This window comes from Neoarius graeffei, chromosome 8 (assembly GCF_027579695.1).
Source record: "Neoarius graeffei isolate fNeoGra1 chromosome 8, fNeoGra1.pri, whole genome shotgun sequence".
NCBI classification, from domain to species: Eukaryota; Metazoa; Chordata; class Actinopteri; order Siluriformes; family Ariidae; genus Neoarius; species Neoarius graeffei.
Window position 1 is genome coordinate 69959005 of NC_083576.1, and position 23849 is coordinate 69982853.

General features: G+C 41.4%; 1 protein-coding gene, 1 non-coding gene and 1 pseudogene across 3 annotated transcripts; all 3 read right to left on the minus strand.

Moving 5' to 3' along the window:
- Positions 1-826: 826 nt before the first annotated feature.
- Positions 827-7861, minus strand: LOC132889927 (plasma membrane calcium-transporting ATPase 1-like; annotated as a pseudogene).
- A 901-nt stretch (positions 7862-8762) lies between these two features.
- Positions 8763-15155, minus strand: LOC132890853 (uncharacterized). 2 transcript variants are annotated; one of them, XM_060928129.1, is made up of 4 exons: positions 14397-15155; positions 10921-11505; positions 10277-10464; positions 8763-9761 (listed from the first exon to the last, which is right to left on the minus strand). In XM_060928129.1, exons 1-4 carry the CDS (start codon positions 14427-14429, stop codon positions 9044-9046), a joined length of 1524 nt encoding a protein of 507 aa, XP_060784112.1. In that variant the 5' UTR covers positions 14430-15155; the 3' UTR covers positions 8763-9043. The 2 variants fall into 2 exon arrangements, with proteins under 2 accessions (XP_060784112.1, XP_060784110.1); XM_060928127.1 differs by having other exon boundaries at positions 12235-15155.
- A 114-nt stretch (positions 15156-15269) lies between these two features.
- LOC132891088 (U2 spliceosomal RNA) lies at positions 15270-15460 on the minus strand. Its single transcript, XR_009655266.1, has one exon. It is a non-coding gene; the product is annotated as a U2 spliceosomal RNA (small nuclear RNA).
- Between the last annotated feature and the right edge of the window lie 8389 nt (positions 15461-23849).

The window sequence follows — 23849 nt, forward strand, 5'->3', positions numbered from 1 at the left end:
GCCTATGGTGTACAAAATTTAGTAAAAGTTTTTGTTCAAGTTGTATATTGTGTGACAACCCTTTTCTCCCATTATGCCAGATTCCTAAGCTAAATCAAAATGTTGAAGGATTAACAGTACTATAAATTGGTATACTCCTTTTCAAGTTTATATACACAGCAACCATGTACAAAGCTTAAATGTAGCTCAAATGTCATGGGAAGGTGTCATTCCAACAGTATGTAAACAAACCATTTAACTTAAATATGAACAAAAAGTCTTAATTAAAAAAACCAAAACCCCACCCATGCACACAGGAATAAGCAATTTGGATCAAACTCAGAACCCAGTCCATTAAGAAATAATTGAAGGAAAATGCATGAACCATAAATCCTTTATTTTTCATAGATCCCCTGGGAAGAAAACATTTACAAACCAATAAAAAGATTAACTACATTCTCAGACTAAATAATCGTACAGACAGAAAGTCTCCATCTCACTGCAAAAATACCTGGTTGCCTCCTCTGTGAACATGATTTCTTCAAATAGGTTGACCATGGCCTTGTTTGTAGAAAATTTCTTTCACTCAAATCACAGTCACACCCACTCTGACTATTTGCTTGAAAATGCCATCCAGACACATGGATCTCATTTCCAGACAAGAAAGTTACTGTCTAGCTCTGCACTGTAGACGTACACTTGCAATCAAAATTGTTAATCTGTTAAAACCCACTGAAACCTAAATAAGCACTCAGTAGTTTGTTGAGGTTAGTTCCGCCAAGTTGCACTAGTTTAGCAGACTACACACCTACCAAACCAAAACATGATGAAAGTGGTGCAGCTTCAAACTTCATTATGGAGTCACGTAAATTGTTAAACTGAAAATGCAGAGTTGAAATATATCTGGGGAAAAATGTTCAAGTGAGGACTAAAAGGCACACCATTATTACATCAGGTAGTGATTGGTTAAGTGAAATTTTAGTAACACAGGGATTTTGATCCAGGAATGTCTTACTCCGAGAAATCACATTCACCCGACCTTGTTGACATGGTCATAGCATAGTTGGTATAGATGTGATCTTAGTCAGCATGAGTGAAATCACAGTGACGTCTCCAGACTGTGCATGGGACTACCAGGGGTTTGACTCTTGGCGGTTTTTGTCAAGTCCTTGTAGTGATGTGTTCTGCTGTTGGCAGAATTATTGTTCTGGGAAGATGAAGATATGCCAGAAGGAATGGCCGACGGTACAAAAGTGCGTTTTGTTGGCCCATCTTCCTCAGGCTCCAGTTCATCAATTAGGGGGATGGCCAGCTCGGAGTCTTCGATGCGGAACTCTGGGTGGATCATGAAGTTGTGAATGGAACTTCGTGATTCTGGAGTCTCCAAGCCTTCATAATGGGACATGGCTTCCCGGAAAGCATTCACCACACAGATCTGTTTAAAATAAAAAGTAGTAGTAAAAATAAAAGAATAAACCAAAGCAAAGTGTGAATTACCTATGGACTACTTACTAATGAGGCATTTTGTCTAGCCTGGGAAAGCCAGTAGAATGTCATTCCATTATCTTTTAGGATGGTACAGCCATCACTTACTTGTGTCTGTATTTGGTTGAGGCCCCTACACCAGAGGACCTGCCCTCTCCTCAATTCCATTTCAGCATGGTCAATCTCATCCAGGACCTCCATCTCCTCCAGTTCTTCCTCTGGGATTTCTTCTTTCTGGGTACCATGGCCAGCAGTCTTCAGGAACTTCAGCCGACTTGTGGGAATGGTGGTTATCAGCTACGGGTATGGATTAGTACTGCAAAAAAATGAGGACCATGAAACCCCCCAAAGAAAAACAAGAAACAGGACAAGGTGTCTCTGGACTCACCTGACCCCAGATAAGGCATCCAAAGCCAAGGACGACACACCAAAGCCACTGTTCAATACTAAGTCCTACACAGCTGATAGGGCTTTCCACGAAACTGAAGATTTGGAAGATACCAAATCTTCAAAACCATCAACTGAAGATGGTTGAAGATACCATCAAAAACATTCCTCTCACCATGGATCTTACAAGTGTTCAACTCATTGAAGAGTTGCATCATGACAAAAGTGTTGAAGACAATTGTGTAATGTTCTGGAGGAGGAGTGTGTAAAGGAGCATTCCTGCCACTATCAATATCAAAAAGATCTTCTCACCTTTTTGAGAAAGAGTCACAAGCCAAAAGTTTTAGTTATTAAAAGGTAGATTCCATTTCTTAACCTCAATTTTACTTCATATTGCAGTTTTTGCATAAGGGAGTTTCAGTTTACTCTCCCTTATTAATACAGGCTTTTCACATGAGTAAAATGGCTTCTCAAACCAACCTAAAATGCACTTCTTAAGTACAGTATGTGCATTATTAAAGTATGTCCCTTTACTAAGAAGGTCCTGGGTTTGAGCCCGGTGGCTAGCCTTTCCGTGTGGAGTTTGCATGTTCTCCCCATGTCTGCGTGGGCTTCCCCCCCAATCCAAAGACATGCACGTTAGGCTAATTGGTGGCTCTAAATTGGCTATAGCTGTGAATGGTTGTCTCTGTGTCAACCCTGCGATAACCTGGTGACTTGTCCAGGGTGTACCCTGCCTCTCTCCCATAGTCAGCTGGGATAGGCTCCAGCTTGCCTGCGACCCTGTAGAACAGGATAAAGCGGCTAGAGATAATGAGATGAGACACTGATCTTGCTCCTGAATTTACCCATTATATGCACTTTAAAGGACCACAGCCTCCTCAGGAAGTACAGCCTACTCTGTCCCTTCCTGTACAAGCGGTTGGTGTTGCAAGTCCAGTCCACCTTGCTGTCCAGCCACAGCCCGAGATACTTGTAGAAATCCGCAGCCTCCACCTCGACTCCCTCGATCAGAACTGGCCGTGACCTTGGTCTGGACCTCCCAAAAAGTCAATAACAAGCTCCTTTGTCTTCGAGGTGTTGAGCTGCAGATAGTTCCTGTTGCACCAAATGGCAAAGTCCCTCACCAGGCTCCTATACTCCTCCTCTCTGTCATCCCTGAACTTCTGAATGGATATGCATTTAACAACAACTTTTGGCTGCTCCTGATTAGGGGTCGCCACAGCGGATCTTTCATCTCCATTGCTCCCTGTCTTCCGCATCATTCTCTACCACACCTGCCACTTTCATGTCCTCTCTCACCACATCCATGTATCTCCTCTTTGGCCTTCCTCATTTTCGTTTGCCTGGCAACTCCATCCTCAACATTCTCCTTCCCACATGCTCTACAGCTCTTCTCAGGATGTGTCCACACTATCTCAGTCTCATCTCTCTTCGCTTAATTCCCAAGCTCTCCACATGTGCTGTCGCTCTGATGTGCTCATTCCTTATCCTGTCCAACCTTGTCACTCCCATCGCAAACCTTAACATCCTCAACTCCGTCACCTCCAACTTTGCCTCCTGTCTCCAATCCATACATCACAGCTGGTCTCACTACTGTCTTATTCAGTACATCTTCCCTTTCACTTTTGCTGGGACTTTCCTATCACAAATGATTCCTGAAATCCTTCTCCAACTGCTCCACCCTGCCTGCACTCTCTTTCTCACCTCACTATCGCAGCCCCCATTTTCTTGCACAGTTGACCCCAGGTACTTGAATTCACCAACTTTCTTTATGTCTACTCCTTGCATCTTCACTACACTCTCATCCCCATTCTCATTGATGCACATGTATTCTGTTTTGCTCCTGCTTACCTCATTCCTCTTCGTTCCAATGCATACCTCCATCTCTCCAAACCCAACTCAACCTCCTTTTTACTTTCACCACATATCACAACATCATCCGCAAACATCATGTTCCATGGTGACTCTTGCCTCACTTCGTCCGTGAAGCTATCCATCACTATGGCAATCAAAAAAGGACTCAAAGCAGATCCTTGATGGAGTCCCACCTTCACCTTGAACCGTTCAGTCGTTCCAACTGCACACCTCACTGCTGTTTCACTGTTCTCATACATGTCTTGCACCACTCTAATGGGTGGTTCTCCACTATAGTTGCAATATGGATATGGATATGGACCTTGAGCAAACTGATAAGTTCATAAGGCAGAATTCTGGTAGCCAATTTTGGAGTTTTATCAAAGTATCCTCTTATTGCTCGATATGGCAAAATTCAAGGTCAAAGGTCAAGGTCATTTCAAGGTCAAGGTTGCCCTTGTCTCTGTCAGTACACAAACAGGTCTCTGAAATGCCCAATAAATCCATACTCTCTGACCAAAATCAAAATGTAATTGACCCCAATTACAAATCTGGGCCTTATTATAAATAATTCTATTTGAAAATGTATATTTATCCCAATAGAACAATAAATATATGTATTAAAAGGCTGCAGCATTTGTGTACTGACAGCATGTTTGTGTACTGACATGTTCAAAAATAAGACAACGAAGTTGATTATTTGAGCAGAACAGTAATAGATTTAATTTTTGAACCTCAAAAATGGCAACAACATTAACCATGTGTTAACAAAATTAGGAACAAAACATATAAGAACCTAAGGGAACATTTCATGACACCAATTATAAAGTAGCCTAATTAACATTTCCTCACTTTTCTAAATTTGCCCGTGCTTTTGACATTTTAGTCAATCCAAACAATGTCCAAATTCATGACTACACCAGGCGCTGGATAAATGTCCCAATCACTACACCAAATCTGGGTGATTTTTTACGAGTTGGGTCCATGTAGATGTAGGAATCATGATGTGCCTAAAGTTCTTGGAATTTCTGGTGACGGGGACAACTTCTTGGATGAAGGAGATGAAGTCCTTTACTACATCATAATGAACGATATCTTCATATGCAGGCCAATACCATCTATTGAGGCCAGCCTTTTTCATGCATTGCACCTCAACATCACCTTCATCAACTATACCTGGATACAACTTCCCACTGTAACGGACAACACACCAACGTCCAACTGAAGCATCAGTAACATCATGTGGAGGGGAAAGTTGACTCGCGCCAGAGGACTCTAGGCCTACTACCAGTGGTGGATCATCTGGAGTAACGGATGGATGATTAGTGTTTAAGGCCCATTTTTTGCACAGATAGGCTAATTTAGGCCGAGGAGCTTCCTGGGATAATGAAATGATCAATGTGTGAAACACACCCCAGACTCAGGTCTTGTCCAGATTCGAACCCGGGACCTGGCGATCCCGTTTGGACCTCGAGTTTATGGATTTAAATTCTCCAGCTTCTTTACGTGCCCTGTTTTTTTCCCGTTGCTTTTCAAGATACTCCTGATATCGCTGTGGATCTGCTTTTACGCGTTCCATATACTTTCAGTGGCGTATAGCAGATGCAGTTACTGCAGGTTTTGGTGGCATCTGAAAGCAAAATTTAAAAACAACCTATTAAAACTGGAGACAAAGTGCAGTTCCCAGCGATGATAAAAACATAATGTTTCCATCTCCCATTGGTATTTTTGACACCAACTCTATGTCTAAGGAATGAGTTGCGGTGTGGAAAACTTAAAATGTATTTATATTTGCATAATGATATTTATATACAGTATATTATGTATATTTCTTATTCATATATATATATATATATATATATATATATATTATTATTATTATCTATTTATATTTACTCTATGGATCACCATCAAATTAGAAAACCCTCAACAAGTACAGGTGGTGTGAAAAAATATTAGAACAGTGACCACCAACTCAACAGATTTTCTTAATATTGGCCCCCTTTATTATTGACAATTAAGTTTTTAGACATGATCAACTCTTCCTGGTGTACTAGTACATACCTTCCTTGGGATTCACCTAGCTATTTTCAACCAAAGATCAATCATTCAACCAGGTAGTAAGTAGGGGAAGCTGGAAGTAAAATTAACAGTTTGTAAAAGATGAGTACAGGGGGAGGGGCAAATTCAAATTTTTAAATTAGTACACAGACACTCTCAGAAATTGACTAGGCCTAATCAGAAAACCTTTAAAGATATCCTGGTAGGATACATGTACTAGGTATAGGCCTATGGACCCTTTTCACGTGACGTCACGACAAATGCGGCTGCCATTTTGGACATGAACTACCAGCAGTTTACCACAGCCAGCATTGAGGAACGGCAGCAAAGAAAGTGTTTATTTTCAGCAAGACTTCCATCATGCCACTATATTGTTGTGCACCTGGATGTAGTAACCATCAAACAAGGCAAGGGTTATCATTTTATCGGATCCCGGTAAATGCTGACCGACGGAGAAGATGGATAGCGGCCATAAACAGGAAAGATTGGCAGCCCTCGGCATACCAGCGCTTGTGCAGTGACCACTTTGTTGGAGGTAAGACAAATAAAATTAGCCAGAAAAGGCATTACATTGCTGTTAACATTCTGTGGCGGCGAGTGTGTAACCAAATAGGCTAAAATAACCCATTGTAACCTCTTTGTTCTTCTGTAGTAGCTATTAGTTAGCGTTGTGTTCCTTTGCTGTTGGTAGACTGTAGGACAGATCAGAGGCAGTGTCCTACAAACAGCGCTTAATTTGAGGGGGAGCAAGCCGGAGCGCGCTCCGGAACCTCGGGCGTTGGCTCCGGCAGCTATTTACACTGGATCCGGTGATCCGACACCTCTTTTGACTATGTAACACACACACAAAAAAAATTTAAATAAAAAAATGCAAGTTTATTTAGTGTTAATGTCTGATTTTGATATCTGTCTTGTTGGTGATTTCTCTCATGAAACGACATCCACAAAATATCTGCAGATGAACTTAATTTGCAGTGTTATTACAAAACATGCCCAGAAGCGCAGCGCCGCGCCCCCCTCCCCCCCTCTTTTTTCCGCACCGGAGCCGCTCATCCTCTGCGCTCCGGGCCCTCCCACTTTACAAATTAAGCACTGCCTACAAATAAGTGTTCAAAACAAGAGGAACATGTATTTGTCTCTTAAATCCAGGCCGTTCCCTGTAATCTGTAACAACGGTTGGAGAAAGTAATGGCAAATAGTGCGTGCACAAACCATAGAAGGTAAACTGTACACAGCGCCAGGGCAGTGTGATGGTATGTCTACTTTTAGATTGTGTGAGCTTATCAATGAACACACTCGTCACTCGAGTTTCACGTCTTTACGACGGATACTTAAATGTGTGTTAGGTATTATTGTTGCAGTCTAAGCAGTCATTGTAGCAGCTAGATGAGCAAGAACCGAAAGGGTCTGTGCCATAAACCGTTATTTCTGTACGGCGTTGCTAATGTGTCGTTACTGTTATTTCAGGCAAGAAAAACAACAATCCCTTATCTCCGGACTACGTGCCCAGTGTGTTCAAGTATCTGACGTCTCCACAAAAACGACGGGCAGAAACCAGCCTTGAGAGGTTTCACCAACGTCAGGATCTTAAAAGAAAGAAGCGAGAGGCCGAGGACAGGATCATTGTTGCTCATGCCTTGCTGGGACTGTCTGACTGTAATGAACCGCTGAACCTGGACGTTGGTGATGATGGCGATGCAGATCACAGTGTGTGTTGTCAAACTGATCTCACTATGGCTGACATGACTGCTTTGGAGATGGAGTGTCAAAATCTGCGTGCTGACAATGCCGACTTGAAGTCAAAGCTGGTTTCCTGTGATCTGCTGTCAGAAGAATCCTTTCAGAACAATGATGAGAAAGTGAGATGTTTGACTGGTTTACCAAGTTTTACTCTTCTGCTTTCCATCTTAAGTATGGTCAGTTTGCAGTTGAAAGATACCCTCTCCATGTCATGTTTTCAGCAAGTGTTGTTAACCTGTATGCGATTACGAATGAATCTAACAATGCAGTTCCTAGGCTATCTGTTTAATGTGAGTTGTTCAACAGTTTCACGAGTGTTTGAAAATGTACTTTCCATTATGGATGAACACATGGTCCCTAGTTGTGTGATTTGGCCTGAACGAGAAGATGTAAAGACAGCACTACCTATGTGTTTCAGGAAACATTTTCCTGACTGCATCAGTATTATTGATTGTTTCGAAATCTTTATGGAAACGCCTTCAGATCTGAAAGCAAAATGCCAAACATACTCAAAGTATAAAGCTCATAACACAATGAAATATTTGATTGGAATTACTCCACAGGGTGTGATCTCATTCATTTCGAGGGGATGGGGAGGAAGAACAACAGATGCCCATATTACAGCAAACAGTGGCTTTTTAGACAATTTACTCCCTGGTGATCTTATCTTAGCAGACAGAGGTTTTACAATTGAAGATCAGGTGGGCCTTTATTGTGCAAGAGTAGTAGTCCCTGCATTCGCCAGAGGTAAAAAGCAGCTGAGTCCTCTGGAGTTGGAGGATACTCGAAAGTTAGCCTCTGTGCGCATTCACATGGAACGAGTGATCGGGCTTGCAAGGTCAAAATACACAATGCTCCAGGGTCATGTACCAATATCGCTACTGTACAATGCTGATGATTCTGAGTTAACTACTCTGGACAAAATGGTAAGGGTAGCCTGTGCTCTGACTAACATCTGTCCTTCTGTGATTCCTTTTGACTAGGATCTTTATCAGAGATTCTCACTGCAAATGTCACCCGATTGTGTTTATATGTACATTACTAGAAATTAATTACATTACTAAAGAATTTTGTAAATACCTTTTTTTACAGAGCACTGGGCTCTTTTCCCTGTAAGTTTGTTAAGAATAAATCCATGCACATATGCTTGTACAACTATTTGTTGTGTTACTTTGTTTAAGCTGCATACTGGCTGAAAATGTCAGTGCAAACAAGTCTGTTCTCAGTGCATAGATGGAACAGAGTGTCTTTTATTGTAACTATTTAGAAGTACAATTTACACTTAATGTAAAGCTGTACATGTTCGGTGGGAACGAAAAAAATTTACTTCAGTCCAGGCATTTAAAGGGGATAGACAACACAGTTGAGGGATGTAAAAAGGGATACAACATGTATATAAAAATGCTATTTACATATAATACAGAAAAATTAAGTGGTAACTATCCAAAGTGGTGAGCATACTGGGTATAAACAGTACAAACAAGTTATGGGATTGGCAGTGATACACAGTGATTAAGCAGACCTACAAATATTATTACGCTGTCTTGCCTACTGGTGCCAAGACTCTGCAGTTGTGGCATAGCCATTTCCTCCTGGGGACATTTTTCAACCCGAGACACTTTAAGTGAAACAGTTTGATCTGGCACTGCTCATAGTGGCATCTAAGCATGTCGGTGGTCTGCACTGTTGCCTTGCAGTAGCACCATGCAGGTTCAGCTTGTGTGGCAGTTGGTTGTGGAGGGGCCAGGACTTGTGGACTTGTAAATGCCTTTGCCAACAGTTCAGGAAGAATTCCCTGTTTATAGAAGGTGGTGGCAGCAGCTAGGGCATGGCTGAAAAATTGGTGGTCTGCGGCAATACGCTCAATGAAGAGCTCCTGATTTCCACCCTTAGTGCACCAAACTACAAAGTCACAGTGCGCTTTGTCTGTGACAAACAACTGAGCCTGAACCTGGTAGTAGTACCTGTGGTCTCTCCGCAGTTTGAAGATGCCATTGCTCAGTTCCAGGCAGAAGTCCCTGTTCTCTGCAGCTACCTGGAGTCCAACGTCCTTGCCACTGAAAGGACACTTTATTTCAAGCAGCCCGTCACCACAACAAGCGCAGGAAACAAGGCCATCAGGAGATGCCCCCAGGAACGGATAAGCAGGGTTGATCTGAAGCCCCGACTGCTCCACCTTGAAGTCTGTATGCATCTTTCTTTGCAGCTCCACGTAGCACTGTCTGGCTCGCTCCTCATTGTCACATCCCCATCTGAAATGCATATGTAAAAAAGAATGCATACTGTAAAATCACAAAAAGGCAGACTATTAACAGCTTCTTCCCTACTCCAATTAGGCTTATGTCAACACAGTCACTGAACAATCTTACTTCAAATATTCTTGTGTCTTTACGAACCATATAATGTAATGTCGCAATATCTTTTTTATTATTACATTAAATTCAGCTGATGCTTTTATCCAAAGCAACTTACAGTTTTTAATTTTTCAGGGCATTGTTACAGTCACTGGAGCAATATGGGGTTAGGTGCCTTGCTCAAGGGCACTTCAGTCATGGATGGAGGTGTAGTGAGAGGTCAGGAGGGATTTGAGCCTACAACCACCAGATTGAAAGACCAACTTGTTAACCACTAGGCCACAGCTGCCCCGATATCGTATTGATGTGTCATTGTCATGTTGTATTACTTATTGTCTCAGAGGGCCACAAATGGCAAATAAACAACTTTGGCTTTGTGTACTATGTTGCGGTGAACTGTTAGTTAGGCATACTGTGTTGCTTCAGTTGCAAATTTTTTAGCTTGTGGATAACAGATCTGGCGTATGAGGTTCTTAGCAGGGCTCGCAGGATTGGTCCGTACTGAGTCCTTGAACATGGAAGCTGTGATCCTGCCCTCCCTCATAGAAAACCACAGCTTGGCCTTCGCCTGTAGTCGGGTCTCCCGCTCAATGTGCTCTGCCTGTTAGAAAACAAATCAAGCACATTATATGATGACTGTTAAAAGAGTACATACAGTCGGTGCAAACAATGATCTGGACAACATTTAAATAAAAGCACATGACAAATGGGTAATTCCAGCTGGAATCATCAGATAGGCCCCACTCAACCCCTCAGATTTGTTTGAAAAAAAAAAAAAGTCTATGTTATGGGTAATACGCCCAATAGATCATATCCAAAATTTCCGATCTCTGCTGTGCATACTCCCCCAAGTAAAAATATGTAAACAAAGACCCAAAGATTACAGATGGAAAGACCCAAATGTCCTTTTAGCTATATGGTAATTTGTATGGTGAACAACATTATTTCTGGGGAACTGTGCAACTATTTAAGTGTACAGTCATGTGGTAAGTAATGAAACATACTATTCACAATTGATTCAAACACATGAGACATTTCAGGTATTAGTTCACTTTACCTGCTCCTCAGTAACGGTCAGTGAAGAGAACGCCTTCTCACATTCAGCCATTAGGTCATTGTGTGAAAGTTTACTGTGTTCAGGCTTGTAGAGGAGCTCTGGCAATGGCTTTGGTAGACCGAGGGCAACCTGTTTAGGAATGTAGTCTTGACAGTACCCTGGCAGCACGGATAGTAATGCGGGCTTGAGACCAGTGTTCTTCAGGGTTTCATAGAAGAGCTTAGTCTGCTCAGCTGTGATGGGTGGTGCAGTGCGTTTCTTCTTCTCCACCGTTTCCCCTTGTGCTGGCTGGCCAGTGCGTTTCCTTGCTGGGCTTGTGAAGTCAATCTCTGTCCCTGGAGCAAACAAGCTCTTGCCTGTCTCGACGGAGCCCTGCTGTCCCCACTGCCTAGGTCCATCTGTACAGCTTTTGTCTTGGACATGGCGTACAGCTGCTTCGAGGGCATAAAGCATGGCTGTGACGTGCGAACATACTTCACCAAGCCCAGCCTGGCACGTACAGTGTCCACACAGAACAGTTCCATCTTTTTGAATCACAGCCCATGGTTTCAGCTGCTCGGCAGAGAGAGCGCACGAGTGATGAACCTGTAATATGAACGTACAAAAGCCAACATTACTTGATGTACCTGCACTGAAAAAAAGTAAACATTGGCTCAAATTAAAAAAATTGAGGCAATCAATCACACGTAATATTGTAGTGTTATACAATATAAGTAATTCATTTGATTTGACCTGAAATATTTAACTTCATGTAAACCAATTTCTGATGGTTCAACCAAAGCAATTATTTCAGATTTTCCGAAATTAAAATTAATACAGTCTTTTTTTAAAGATTTTTTTTGGGGCTTTTCACCTTTATTGGATAGGACAGTGTAGAGACAGGAAATGAGCTGGAGAGAGACAGGGAGGGATATGGGATCAAACTATTTTTTTTTATTCACTGGAATGAAAACAAACATTAAATGAACAACAGCTTTGTCTCACTTTTTTCAGTGTGTACTCGCATAGTGCTCACCGATCCACGAGTGTAACGTTTTAACAGTCATCCAAATGACTGAACGTAAACATTGCTACAGTAACATGCTAGCTTCTATTTTGTTGATATTAGCTAGTGCTAACAGTAGTGGCTAGTGCTACAGTAGTGGCTAGTGCTAACAGCTAGCTGCTAGTACACTGCTACAACACAGGCACCGACCCTGGTAACAGCGAATTTATAACGGGCCATGTCTCAAGAGACTAAGAAGTTATTTCAATGACATTTAATAACATTTTGTTTATCCTGAGGACCGAAAGTAAATGAAAATGTGAACAAACCTTAGCTGTAATCAGATGGCGACCATCGGCTCCAGGGACGACCCACTGATTTAGGCATGTAACCCAGCCTGACACAAAATATTTGTAGGCATCCAAACTCTTATATGCTTTCAGATCAATACCTGTGTATGGCGATGGGTTTTTAACCACATAGGTATAAAGATCATGTGGGCCGAAGTCAGGTAAAGACGAGGGCTTCGTGTACTTCCGTACGTCTGTAAACAATCCAAGTGGAAGCAGATAAACGTCGCTCTCTAAGCCTGCTAACCTCAATTTTTGAAAATACCTCTCCCTCTGCTCGCCCTGTAAATGCCCTACGTCGCTGGATAGCGAAGGTATTTTCTGCATCGCGCTCATTTTTCTTGTATGTTCTCCGTTTGTCGCCTTCCTCGCATTCAAACCAATTGGAGCTGAAGTCCGCTACATGTCCAAAATGGTGGTCGCGTTTACGAAGGTCACGTGACTGAAAAGGGTCCATACTAGTAGGTTGACAAAAGGGATCGAGAGACATCAAACTGTCATCCTATCAAATTGGTCAATACACTAACACAATAGTCAGTACACAAACAGACCCCGGTGTTAGTGTATGGACTGTTAGTGTATGGACAAATAGCTCATCATCTGGTCACCAGGGTGCAGATGTGTATATGATGCCTGTGCATTGTAGTCTAGTTGAAACGTCTTCTAACTCACATTCATGGCACAAACATGTTTTCATGACAAAGCTGGGCCTACATCATTCTAGAAGTGTTAGTGTATTGACTGCTATTATAAATTCTGTTAAAAATTGCCATGCAAACCTGAACAATGCTGGAAAACTACCACAATATGAAATTCAATGTTTCCCTCCCTTGAACTTGTGGGATTCCCACAATGCACTGCAGTCATCTCATTAGAATAGTTCTGTCCATTTTCCCCAGGTGTGTCTAGTTAGTACTGTTAGTGTACTGACTTAATTACTTGGGACACCAAAACTCAATTTCTTGGCGGGAAAATTTCTGACTAGTATTGGAAATATTTTCAAAATGTGCTTTTCTTCATGCTGCATGGACAATACTGATCATATTTAAATGGGTGACACAAAATAACACCAATAAATATTTTTCAGCAAGGGTTTATTTTCCTTCTGGGATGTATGAGACACGCATTTTGGACCCCCTTGGGTACTTCCAATGAAAAATTCTACCAACACTATTATATTTGAGTGGATAAAATTTAATATCAATTAATTTTTATAATCAATAGGAAGGCATATGAACACAGACACCCTGATTTTATTTAAAGGCCTGGTCTCAGAATACTTAAGTGAGGTGACACCAATTTGCAACTGTAGTGGAGAACCACCCTAATACACTCCTCATTTCACTCCACTCTTTCTCATACGATACATACAATCTCATACATCTCTCGGCACTCTATCATATGCCTTCTCCAGGTCTACAAACACACAATGTAGCTTTCTCTGGCCTTCTCTGTACTTCTCCATTAACATTCTTAAAGCAAAAATTGCATCCGGCGTGCTCTTCCTTGGCATAAACCCGTACTGCTGTTCACAGATTGCTACCTCTCTTCTCAATCTCGCCTCCAATACCCTTTCCCATAGCTTCATGGTGTGGCTCATCAATTTTATTCCTCTGTAATTACTGCAGCTCTGTACATCTCCCTTATTCTTGTATATTGGGACTAGCACACTTTCTGGGGCGGCACGGTGGTGTAGTGGTTAGCGCTGTCGCCTCACAGCAAGAAGGTCCTGGGTTCGAGCCCCATGGCCGGCGAGGGCCTTTCTGTGTGGAGTTTGCATGTTCTCCCCGTGTCCGCGTGGGTTTCCTCCGGGTGCTCCGGTTTCCCCCAGAATCCAAAGACATGCAGGTTAGGTTAACTGGTGACTCTAAATTGACCGTAGGTGTGAATGTGAGTGTGAATGGTTGTCTGTGTCTATGTGTCAGCCCTGTGATGACCTGGCGACTTGTCCAGGGTGTACCCTGCCTTTCGCCCATATAGTCAGCTGGGATAGGCTCCAGCTTGCCTGCGACCCTGTAGAAGGATAAAGCGGCTAGAGATAATGAGATGAGATGGGACACTCTTTCTCCATTCATTCGGCATTTTCTCATTCTCTAGGATGTTATTAAACAATCTCGTTATGAACTTCACAGCCGTCTCACCCAAACATCTCCAAGCCTCAATCTGGATACCATCTGGTCCAACTGCTTTCCCAGTCTTCATTCTTTTCCTGGCTGCCCTCACCTCATTCTTACTAACCAACTCTGCTTCCTGATTTGCTGTCTCCGATGAATCTGACCTTTTCTCTCTCGGATTCCCCTCATTTAACAAATCCTCAAAGGACTCCTTCCATAGCCTGGGCCCGCCCATCCTAAGCGTGACGCAACACGAGGGCCTGTTCCGAGTTTAGGCTGGCCAGGCAGGCTATCTACAGCATTTCAAAGCTCCCGAAAAATCGGGAACCAATCAACTTTGAGCATCTCCAACGGCCCTGGGTAGAGGCGTGTTCAAGGCACTGACGTAGTAGAACTGCGACCGGAAGCCATAGATTGTTTACAGCGGTAGATGCTGTATTGAAAGCATTCAACGGGAAGTTCCCATTGAAAACGGAGCAAAGAGCAGTCCTGGAGGTATTTATTGAAAAGAAGGACGTTTTCGCCTTGCTCCCGACCGACTTCGGTAAGAGTTTAATCTACCAGTTACTCAAGCAGTTTCCGTCGCGTCACATACGTCAGAGGAAAGAGTGATGTGATTGGTTTAAGCTTCGTCACAGCCTTTTCTGGCTTCGACCAGTAGCAAACTGAGGCATTTCAGGGAGGCGGGTCAACCACGAGCTCTGGGAAACGGTTTGGCTTAATAGACCAAATGCTCGGAAAGCTTTGAAGTCGCGTTAGCCAGGCTACTCTTTCCACCTTCTTGATATACTGTTTATTCATCAGCACATCTTTCATCACTCTTACCTGCACGCTCATGTAATTAACTGACTAAACAACAGCAGACAAATATCCAGACATGATCTTTCTTTAACAATAAGAAGGGGGTGCACCGTTCCCGGAAGTACTGCAATACCGGGTCGATGCGTGGAGTGGACGGAGCAAGCCCCTATTCCATCTCCCTGTTCCAAAAATCAATTTAATATATGGTCCCCGGATAGGGGACGTATCAGATATTAAACTGATAAGAACAGATACTACACTTGATCTTAGCCAAAAGGCCGAGAAGCGATACCGAGGCTACCAACCAACAACCCGGGACATTCTACACAACTGTAAACCCGAGGACGGCAAATCCTCCTGTCTCTTAATATTGTATAATAAACCAGTATAAAATATAGGAAATATACAGGTAATGCCAAAATCAGCAGAGAAAAAGGCGATTTAAGCGTCTTAAAATCACCAAAACCCAAAGGAAATGATAATGTATGCAGAAACTGACCAATCGGAGTCGAGAACACAAAATCCTCCTCACTACAAACTCACACCGATTTAGGAAACAGGTTTCCAAAAGAAACCTTTAAACGAGATTAAAATACTTTGATTGAAACAGCTAAAACACGACAAACCGAATGTCTGGCATTTAAAAACATGTCAAAATTGTCCTGAATTATATAACATTGCCCCTCAGTGGTCAAATGTAGTATTGCAGAAGAAAACCGTCACCACCTCGGGAAAGGACAGAGACCAAAATGATTACGTGCAAATCTGTAAAACTTGTTTCACGAGGATTTCTCGGCGAAAATATGATAAATTGTGGGCAATAATCTTCATACATACCATCATTTAAAAAACACATACTGAATGCAAAATTTCGCCAAAAAACCCACCGATTTATAAGGAAAAAAGTAAGAAAACGTACTTTTCGTGATACAAAGGTTGAAAAGTTACACCAATAAAATTCTCCACGTTCCCAAAAACACGAAACACGCTCTTTTCAGTCTTAAATTTACGCAAAAGGAAAATTAGTTCATCTTTACACCTGAGTCACTACTCATACTGCAGGTTATACACTAGGCCTGCTTAGTCACAGTCAGCGGTGCTTACCTTAATTTCATTTATTCTCGATTTACAGGAGGCACATTTCACACCATAATGCATTAAAGGATACTTATGCCTTCCAAAAAATAAAATAAAACACCACTTGTGCGTAGCTTAGACGATGTTACACTAATCGAAACGGTAAATATAAATAAATATATAGCCTTACCATAAATTGCTGCTACAGAATCAATATCAGGTCCAAACAACAGCGCCTCCTGGTGGTCGGAGTCTAAACAGCAGAACCAACACGAAAGCACTGATCAGGATATCTCCATGTTGTTGTTTTTTATTTAAAATAAATAAATAACTACAAGTTAATACACAGGCTCACACATCCCGGGTCCGAAAATACCCGCTATCCTGAACATTTTAATGTCTTCTCTAACCTAAGCAACTCAGAGGACTGTTAACTAGCCGATTAATTGAATCAGGTGAAGTGCAAGCAGAGAAAACTAACCAGGGTTGAGAACCTAGAAGTTAAGTTTAAGTCTAGGCTGAAGATATATCTGTTTAGTCAAGCCTTTTGTTAATAGTGTTCATGAGGGAAAGGAGTAGATCTGGAGGGTCCTCAGACAGAGTGTTTTGGTAAACTGGGATGTATGGATGCTGTCAGTCCCCCATTTGAGTTTGTTGATGGTGTCGTGGATGGCTGCTTTATGTCCCGGGGCTCCCTCATGCCTGTGTTACCTTCTAGCTCTCCCTTTTTAGTTATGCTGTCATAGTTAGTTTTGCCAGAGTCCCTGCTTTAGTGCAAAATGTATACTGTTTCTATTTATTCAGGTGACATTGGGCATACCTAACAAACTGTGTTTTTCCTCTCCCCGTCTGTCCCTTTGAGTTACCGGTACGTGTCAATCCTGAGATCGAGATGCTGACCACCTAGTGACTTGTCCAGGGTGTACCAGCCCATAGTCAGCTGGGATAGGCTCCAGCTTGCCTGCAACCCTGTAGAACAGGATAAGCGGTTACAGATAATGGATGGAGATGCTGACCTCTTCTGCTCCTCAGACCTGCCTGATCCATCCTGATGCCCTATGTCTGGTTGGAGTCTCATCATATCACTCCTGTGGAGTACAGCACAGCCCCATATGGACAGTTGAAAGTCACACTTGGAAGATGTTCTGGACACTTATAGTAATGCTTTTATGACTGAGGACTACTGTACAGTTGACTTGCTAACTTTAGGACTGCAGTTGTTATGAACAGTTTTGCACTCAAGTTTCCATCAATTGAAGAGTAATAACATCAACGAAACTGACTTCATTTTAAAACTGTTAATGTTATCGTCATGTTGTCTGTTGTTGCCCAAATGAGGATGGGTTCCCTTTTGAGTCTGGGTCCTCTCGAGGTTTCTTCCTCATGTCGTCTGAGGGAGTTTTTCCTTGCCACTGTTGCCACAGGCTTGCTCATTGGGGATAGATTAGGGATAAAATTAGTTTATGTTTAAAGTCATTCAAATTCTGTAAAGCTGCTTTGCAACAATGTCTATTGTTAAAAGTGCTATAGAAATAAACTTGACTTGACTTAGAGTCCGTCCTTCATTCCTTTCTCTCTCTTTCCCTTCATGTGCCTCTGTACTTGTTCGTGAATGTCATATAATTAGCTACCTTTATAAGTTACTACAAAATGGTCAATATTAGCATTAACAAGTGTTTACTTAGAACAAACGCTGCAAGTTCAGCAGCAAACGTAATTCCTTTTACTCGCCAAAGTTGTCTCCCGGTGGAAAGCAACACCGACTCTGGTTTTGCTTCTGTCCGTTTGTTAAGACACGCTGATAACTATTTCTGGGTCCAAACCGTGTTACCGACTAGAAACCCAGCACCTCTCAGCAGCGACACGGCCATTAGTGAGAAGGGGGGGAAGAGAAAAAGACCATTAGTTATGGGCATCAGACTAAAGCGGAAGTCCGGGCCACTTTATGGTAATGAGCTATGACGCATTCAGAGACAACCAATCAGAATGAAGAAGTGCTCCCCGCTACAGTCGTGAAAATTTTGGTTCCCTTCACACCAGTCCCAAGTACAATGGAGGAGAAATTAATAATGGCGGTGGCGGGTTTCCACATTTTTAACAACGTATCCCTGTTTTCAACACTATTTACAGGCAACATTTTCGCTCGAGAGTGCTTGTTTGTGAAGCATGAATGCAACTTGCCCTAAACAACCCTGATTTTCACCAATTACAGTAACTTCAAGCAGGACCTACTTTAGTGGAATCTACACACAAAGTAACCAGGGCTTTACATTAACTTTTTTGCTCACCAGCCACTGTGGCTAGTGGTTTTCCCGAGTCACTAGCCATTCAGCCTTTTCACTAGCTACAATTTTGTTGCCAGGAAATCGCAGTTTTTTCTTCACCATGATATGTTAAAGTTCGGAAGATCTAGATTTAATTATGAATGGCAGCGTATAATGTATCTCTACAGTAGCACTCAAGTATTCAGTGCTGTTAAGGTAGCTCCCTATATGAAAACATGCAACCAATTCAGACAAAAATATAAACAGAGTATTCTGTTTATTGAACTCAAATTCAAGCCCCTTACAATATGAAATATCGTATAATATGAAAAATAACATTCAGTACAACTGAATTGATTCTAATATTAAAAGTCCAATTCAAAACATTTATCATTGAAAAACATTTGATGTTTTGATATGCAAGTATTATGTGTATTATCAAGTATTATTATGTATATTATGTATTATCTATTAATAGTGTGTGTATGTATGTGAACATGTGTAGAGAGAGACATTAAATATCCTCATTACATTCATCATCAGATGAGTCTGAATGGTCCATGAAAAATGGTCTTCGTGACCTGAGGCTTCCAGCAGGCCGTAAATTGATAGCTGGGGCGAGATCAACTTCTTTCCAATCGCGTGAACGGTTCTAAACAGCAGCTTCACCCTCTCCAGCTCAGCCGACTTCATGACAGCCAGGGACTGAAAGCAATGCTGTCCTGTAGTGACCAGCCGTCTTCGCCTGTTTTGATGTTATAGTACCGATGTGTGCATTTGACTTTTCGTGGTCCTTTATAGTTTTGAGTTTAAAATTACTGGTGCCTGTCTTTGCCAGACTTTCTATAGTCTTCGCAATACAGGGTATTTTCGGTTTTGCTATGAACTAGCCAATCTAGTTCAGACAGATGCTAGTGACTCACTGTTACCTCAAGGTACAAAGTAGTATTTCAAGACAGCTGGTCAGGCCTCTCCTAGGGCTAGCTGGTTAGAATGCTAACTTCAGTAGATATCTATACAAAAACACACTAGACATTTCTGACAAATATTGAAACTTTTCATATTCTGATTTTTTTTTAAAATTATGGTTACAAATAGCACCTTTAAATGAGGCCTGGCCACCCCTTGAAGTATATCCTTTAAATTCAAAATGCCTAATATCACAGAAAAACACTAACATTAGTTTGTTGCACCAAATACATCTTTTACAACCGACAAAAAAAAAAAAATGTATATTGAATTGTCTTCCATTGAACAAAAACTCTCCTTGACCCAATATTACCAATAAAATCAACAATGGTACACAATCACCTAAACTCTGTTGCAGTATCAGCTGTTGAGTTAACTAAATACACATCTTTTATTGCCAAAAACAGGTTACTCACACTTAAGAAAATGTACATTGAACCACAGTTTACACTGCTCATAAGTAAGTGAAATATTACTGGGGGGAATATCCCTAAAAAGACAGATGGGTCAGCATTAATCCCCAAAATAAGAACGAAACTACAGTGGGTTTGTTTGTTTGTTTGTTTGTTTTGGGGGGGAGACCCCCAACCTTTACCATGTGCTGCACAACAGAACATAACCAATTGCCTTTTACAATTCTTAACAGAAGCCAATATCAGGTCATGAGGTGAAAAAAAACTTCTGTATTCTGTACATATTGTCAATTTGTTATATCCCCAAAGTGCCTGTGGAACAATTTGTTAAAACTCCACAGTGTGTTCATCTTTCAGAAGTACACAATGCCTGAGAATATCGTTAGAAAGACGTCACAAAACTGCATATAAATTTTGCTTGAAGTTCCCAAATTTTAAACCCTTATATTTCAAGTCCTTATTGAGTGCAACTACTGTGATTTGGCATTGTTGTGCCAAATATGTGTGTGTGTTAGCAATGAAATAACCAGGAACTGCAGCACCTAATCTTGAGAAAGATGCAGTGATCAAAAAAGGCAGGTGGTAAAGTGTTTGCACATCTAACACAGTTAATTATTAGTCTATGGCATACGAAATTTAGTAAAAGTTTTTGTTCAAGTTGTATATTGTGTGACAACCCTTTTCTCCCATTATGCCAGACTCCTAAGCTAAATCAAAATGTTGAAGGATTAACAGTACTATAAATAAATTGGTATACTCCTTTTCAAGTTTATATACACAGCAACCATGTACAAACCTTCAATGTAGCTCAAATTTCATGTAAAGGTGTCATTCCAACAGTATGTTAACAAACCATTTAACTTAAATATGAACAAAAAGTCTTAATTAAAAAAAACAAAACCCCACCCATGCACACAGGAATAAGCAATTTGGATCAAACTTAGAACCCAGTCAATTAAGTAATAATTGAAGGAAAATGCATGAACCATAAATCCTTTATTTTTCATAGATCCCCTGGGAAGAAAACATTTACAAACCAATAAAAAGATTAACTACATTCTCAGACTAAATAATCGTACAGACAGAAAGTCTCCATCTCACTGCAAAAATACCTGGTTGCCTCCTCTGTGAACATGATTTCTTCAAATAGGTTGACCATGGCCTTGTTTTTAGAAAATTTCTTTCACTCAAATCACAGTCACACCCACTCTGACTATTTGCTTGAAAATGCCATCCAGACACATGGATTTCATTTCCAGACAAGAAAATTACTGTCTAGCTCTGCACTGTAGACGTACACTTGCAATCAAAATTGTTAATCTGTTAAAACCCACTGAAACCTAAATAAGCACTCAGTAGTTTGTTGATGTTAGTTCCGCCAAGTTGCACTAGTTTAGCAGACTACATACCTACCAAACCAAAACATGATGAAAGTGGTGCAGCTTCAAACTTCATTATGGAGTCACGTAAATTGTTAAACTGAAATGCAGAGTTGAAATATATCTGGGGAAAAATGTTCAAGTGAGGACTAAAAGGCACACCATTATTACATCAGGTAGTGATTGGTTAAGCGAAATTTTAGTAACACAGGGATTTTGATCCAGGAACGTCTTACTCCGAGAAATCACATTCACCCGACCTTGTTGACATGGTCATAGCATAGTTGGTATAGATGTGATCTTAGTCAGCATGAGTGAAATCACAGTGACGTCTCCAGACTGTGCATGGGACTACCAGGGGTTTGACTCTTGGCGGTTTTTGTTAAGTCCTTGTAGTGATGTGTTCTGCTGTTGGCAGAATTATTGTTCTGGGAAGGTGAAGATATGCCAGAAGGAATTGCCGACGGTACAAAAGTGCGTTTTGTTGGCCCATCTTCCTCAGGCTCCAGTTCATCAATTAGGGGGATGGCCAGCTCGGAGTCTTCGATGCGGAACTCTGGGTGGGTCATGAAGTTGTGAATGGAACTTCGTGATTCTGGAGTCTCCAAGCCTTCATAACGGGACATGGCTTCCCGGAAAGCATTCACCACATGGATCTGTTTAAAATAAAAAGTAGTAGTAAAAATAAAAGAATAAACCAAAGCAAAGTGTGAATTACCTATGGACTACTTACTAATGAAGCATTTTGTCTAGCCTGGGAAAGACAGTAGAATGTCATTCCATTATCTTTTAGGATGGTACAGCCATCATTTACTTGTGTCTGTATTCGGTTGAGGCTCCTACACCAGAGGACCTGCCCTCTCCTCAATTCCATCTCAGCATGGTCAATCTCATCCAGGACCTCCATCTCCTCCAGTTCCTCCTCTGGGATTTCTTCTTTCTGGGTACCATGGCCAGCAGTCTTCAGGAACTTCAGCCGACTTGTGGGAATGGTGGTTATCAGCTACCGGTATGGATTGGTACTGCAAAAAATGAGGACCATGAAACCCCCCAAAGAAAAACAAGGAGACAGGACAAGGTGTCTCTGGACTCACCTGACCCCAGATAAGGCATCCAAAGCTAAGGAGGACACACCAAAGCCACTGTTCAATACTAAGTCCTACACAGCTGATAGGGCTTTCCACCAAACTGAAGATTTGGAAGACACCAAATCTTCAAAACCATCAACTGAAGATGGTTGAACATACCATCAAAAACATTCCTCTCGCCATGGATCTTACGAGCGTTGAACTCATCAGGGATGAGAATGAAAAATATTTAAAAAGTCTGAAAAAACCAGGGCGGGGCCCATGGCCCAGGGGGGCGAGGCCCATGGCCCAGGGGGGCGGGGCCCATGGCCCAGGGGGGCGGGGCCCAGGGGCTAATGATTTTTGGCTATTTTTTATTTATTTTTTTACCCCAAAACCATTAATTTTATCAGCAAAAAGTTGCAATGTATTTGGAAATAAATTCCCCTTCTTGGTGGACTACCAGGTGAAAATGATTAATATGGTACAAGAGACTTGTTTTTAATCAATTCACATTTGATGATTTCAAAAAATCAATGCACCTTTTAATATAAACGAGCTCTACAGCATTATATTTCTGCATTTTTGCTATTCATGTCTTTGAATACTCTAATCCTTTAAAATGAAGTGCAAACCAGAAAAAAGTTCTGTCATATAATTCTCTGAAGCTTTCTTCTGATGTTATCATGGTAGCAGGAGGTCTTGCATATTAAGCAGGCAACATTCAACATCACTCATCACTTCCCTTTCAACTGTTGTGTGTACTAACTAGGTTTTATCTGGACAGGATGTTGTGTAATGTAATGCATATACCATATGGTCAATTTGAAGATCAAGATGGTGATTTTGAGTTAAAGAACAGGCATGTACAATGGGCATTACAAATTGGAAAAAAATTTTAAATCAAAAACTATAAGTTCATCTTGGCCTAAAAAAATGTGGGCAGACGCTCCCGCGCGGCACATCCCAGCAATTCCCCCCCCATGAAATGAGCAATAAGTAGGAGAGTTATACACGGTATCATACCTAAAATTTTATCAGAAATATAGATATGATACTATGATTCTCCCCAACATGCTACATTAGACAAGCTAACCTCATTTATAAAAAGATACACACTTATATATGACGTGTATTTGATATATATGATGTATATTCATACATTGTTACTTTACGGAAATCTTCAATAAGTTTGGTCTTTTCATGACAGCCTGTTGTAGACCGAAATAATATAATGCACATGAAATGACACTCCTCACCTCAGCATGTCCTTTACAATCATTTAAGCCACCATGGGCAATGCTGAAATCACTGCTGCAAACAGTACATCGCGCGAAACTGTCATTATTTTCTACCCTTATTAGACAGGGAGATTCTTTTGTGTAATCTGAGCTGAAGTGGGTTTTGTACTTTCGTTTTTTAGGGCGCGCACTCTCTCTCTGCTATGCCGGTCCTGTAGGCTGCACTGACTCAACTGAAAGCTTTGGTCCTCGAGAAAAGGGATAAAAGC

What these genes read in the sequence shown, in the direction of transcription:
- LOC132890853 (XM_060928127.1), bottom strand. Translation starts at nt 12,591, where the DNA reads ATGAGCGCGATGCAGAAAATACCTTCGCTATCCAGCGACGTAGGGCAT. An exon ending in GCCATCTGATTACAGCTAAG is followed by an intron (nt 11,506 to 12,234) that starts GTTTGTTCACAT and finishes TTCATATTACAG; the next exon opens with GTTCATCACTCGTGCGCTCT. An exon ending in TGACCGTTACTGAGGAGCAG is followed by an intron (nt 10,465 to 10,920) that starts GTAAAGTGAACT and finishes GTTTTCTAACAG; the next exon opens with GCAGAGCACATTGAGCGGGA.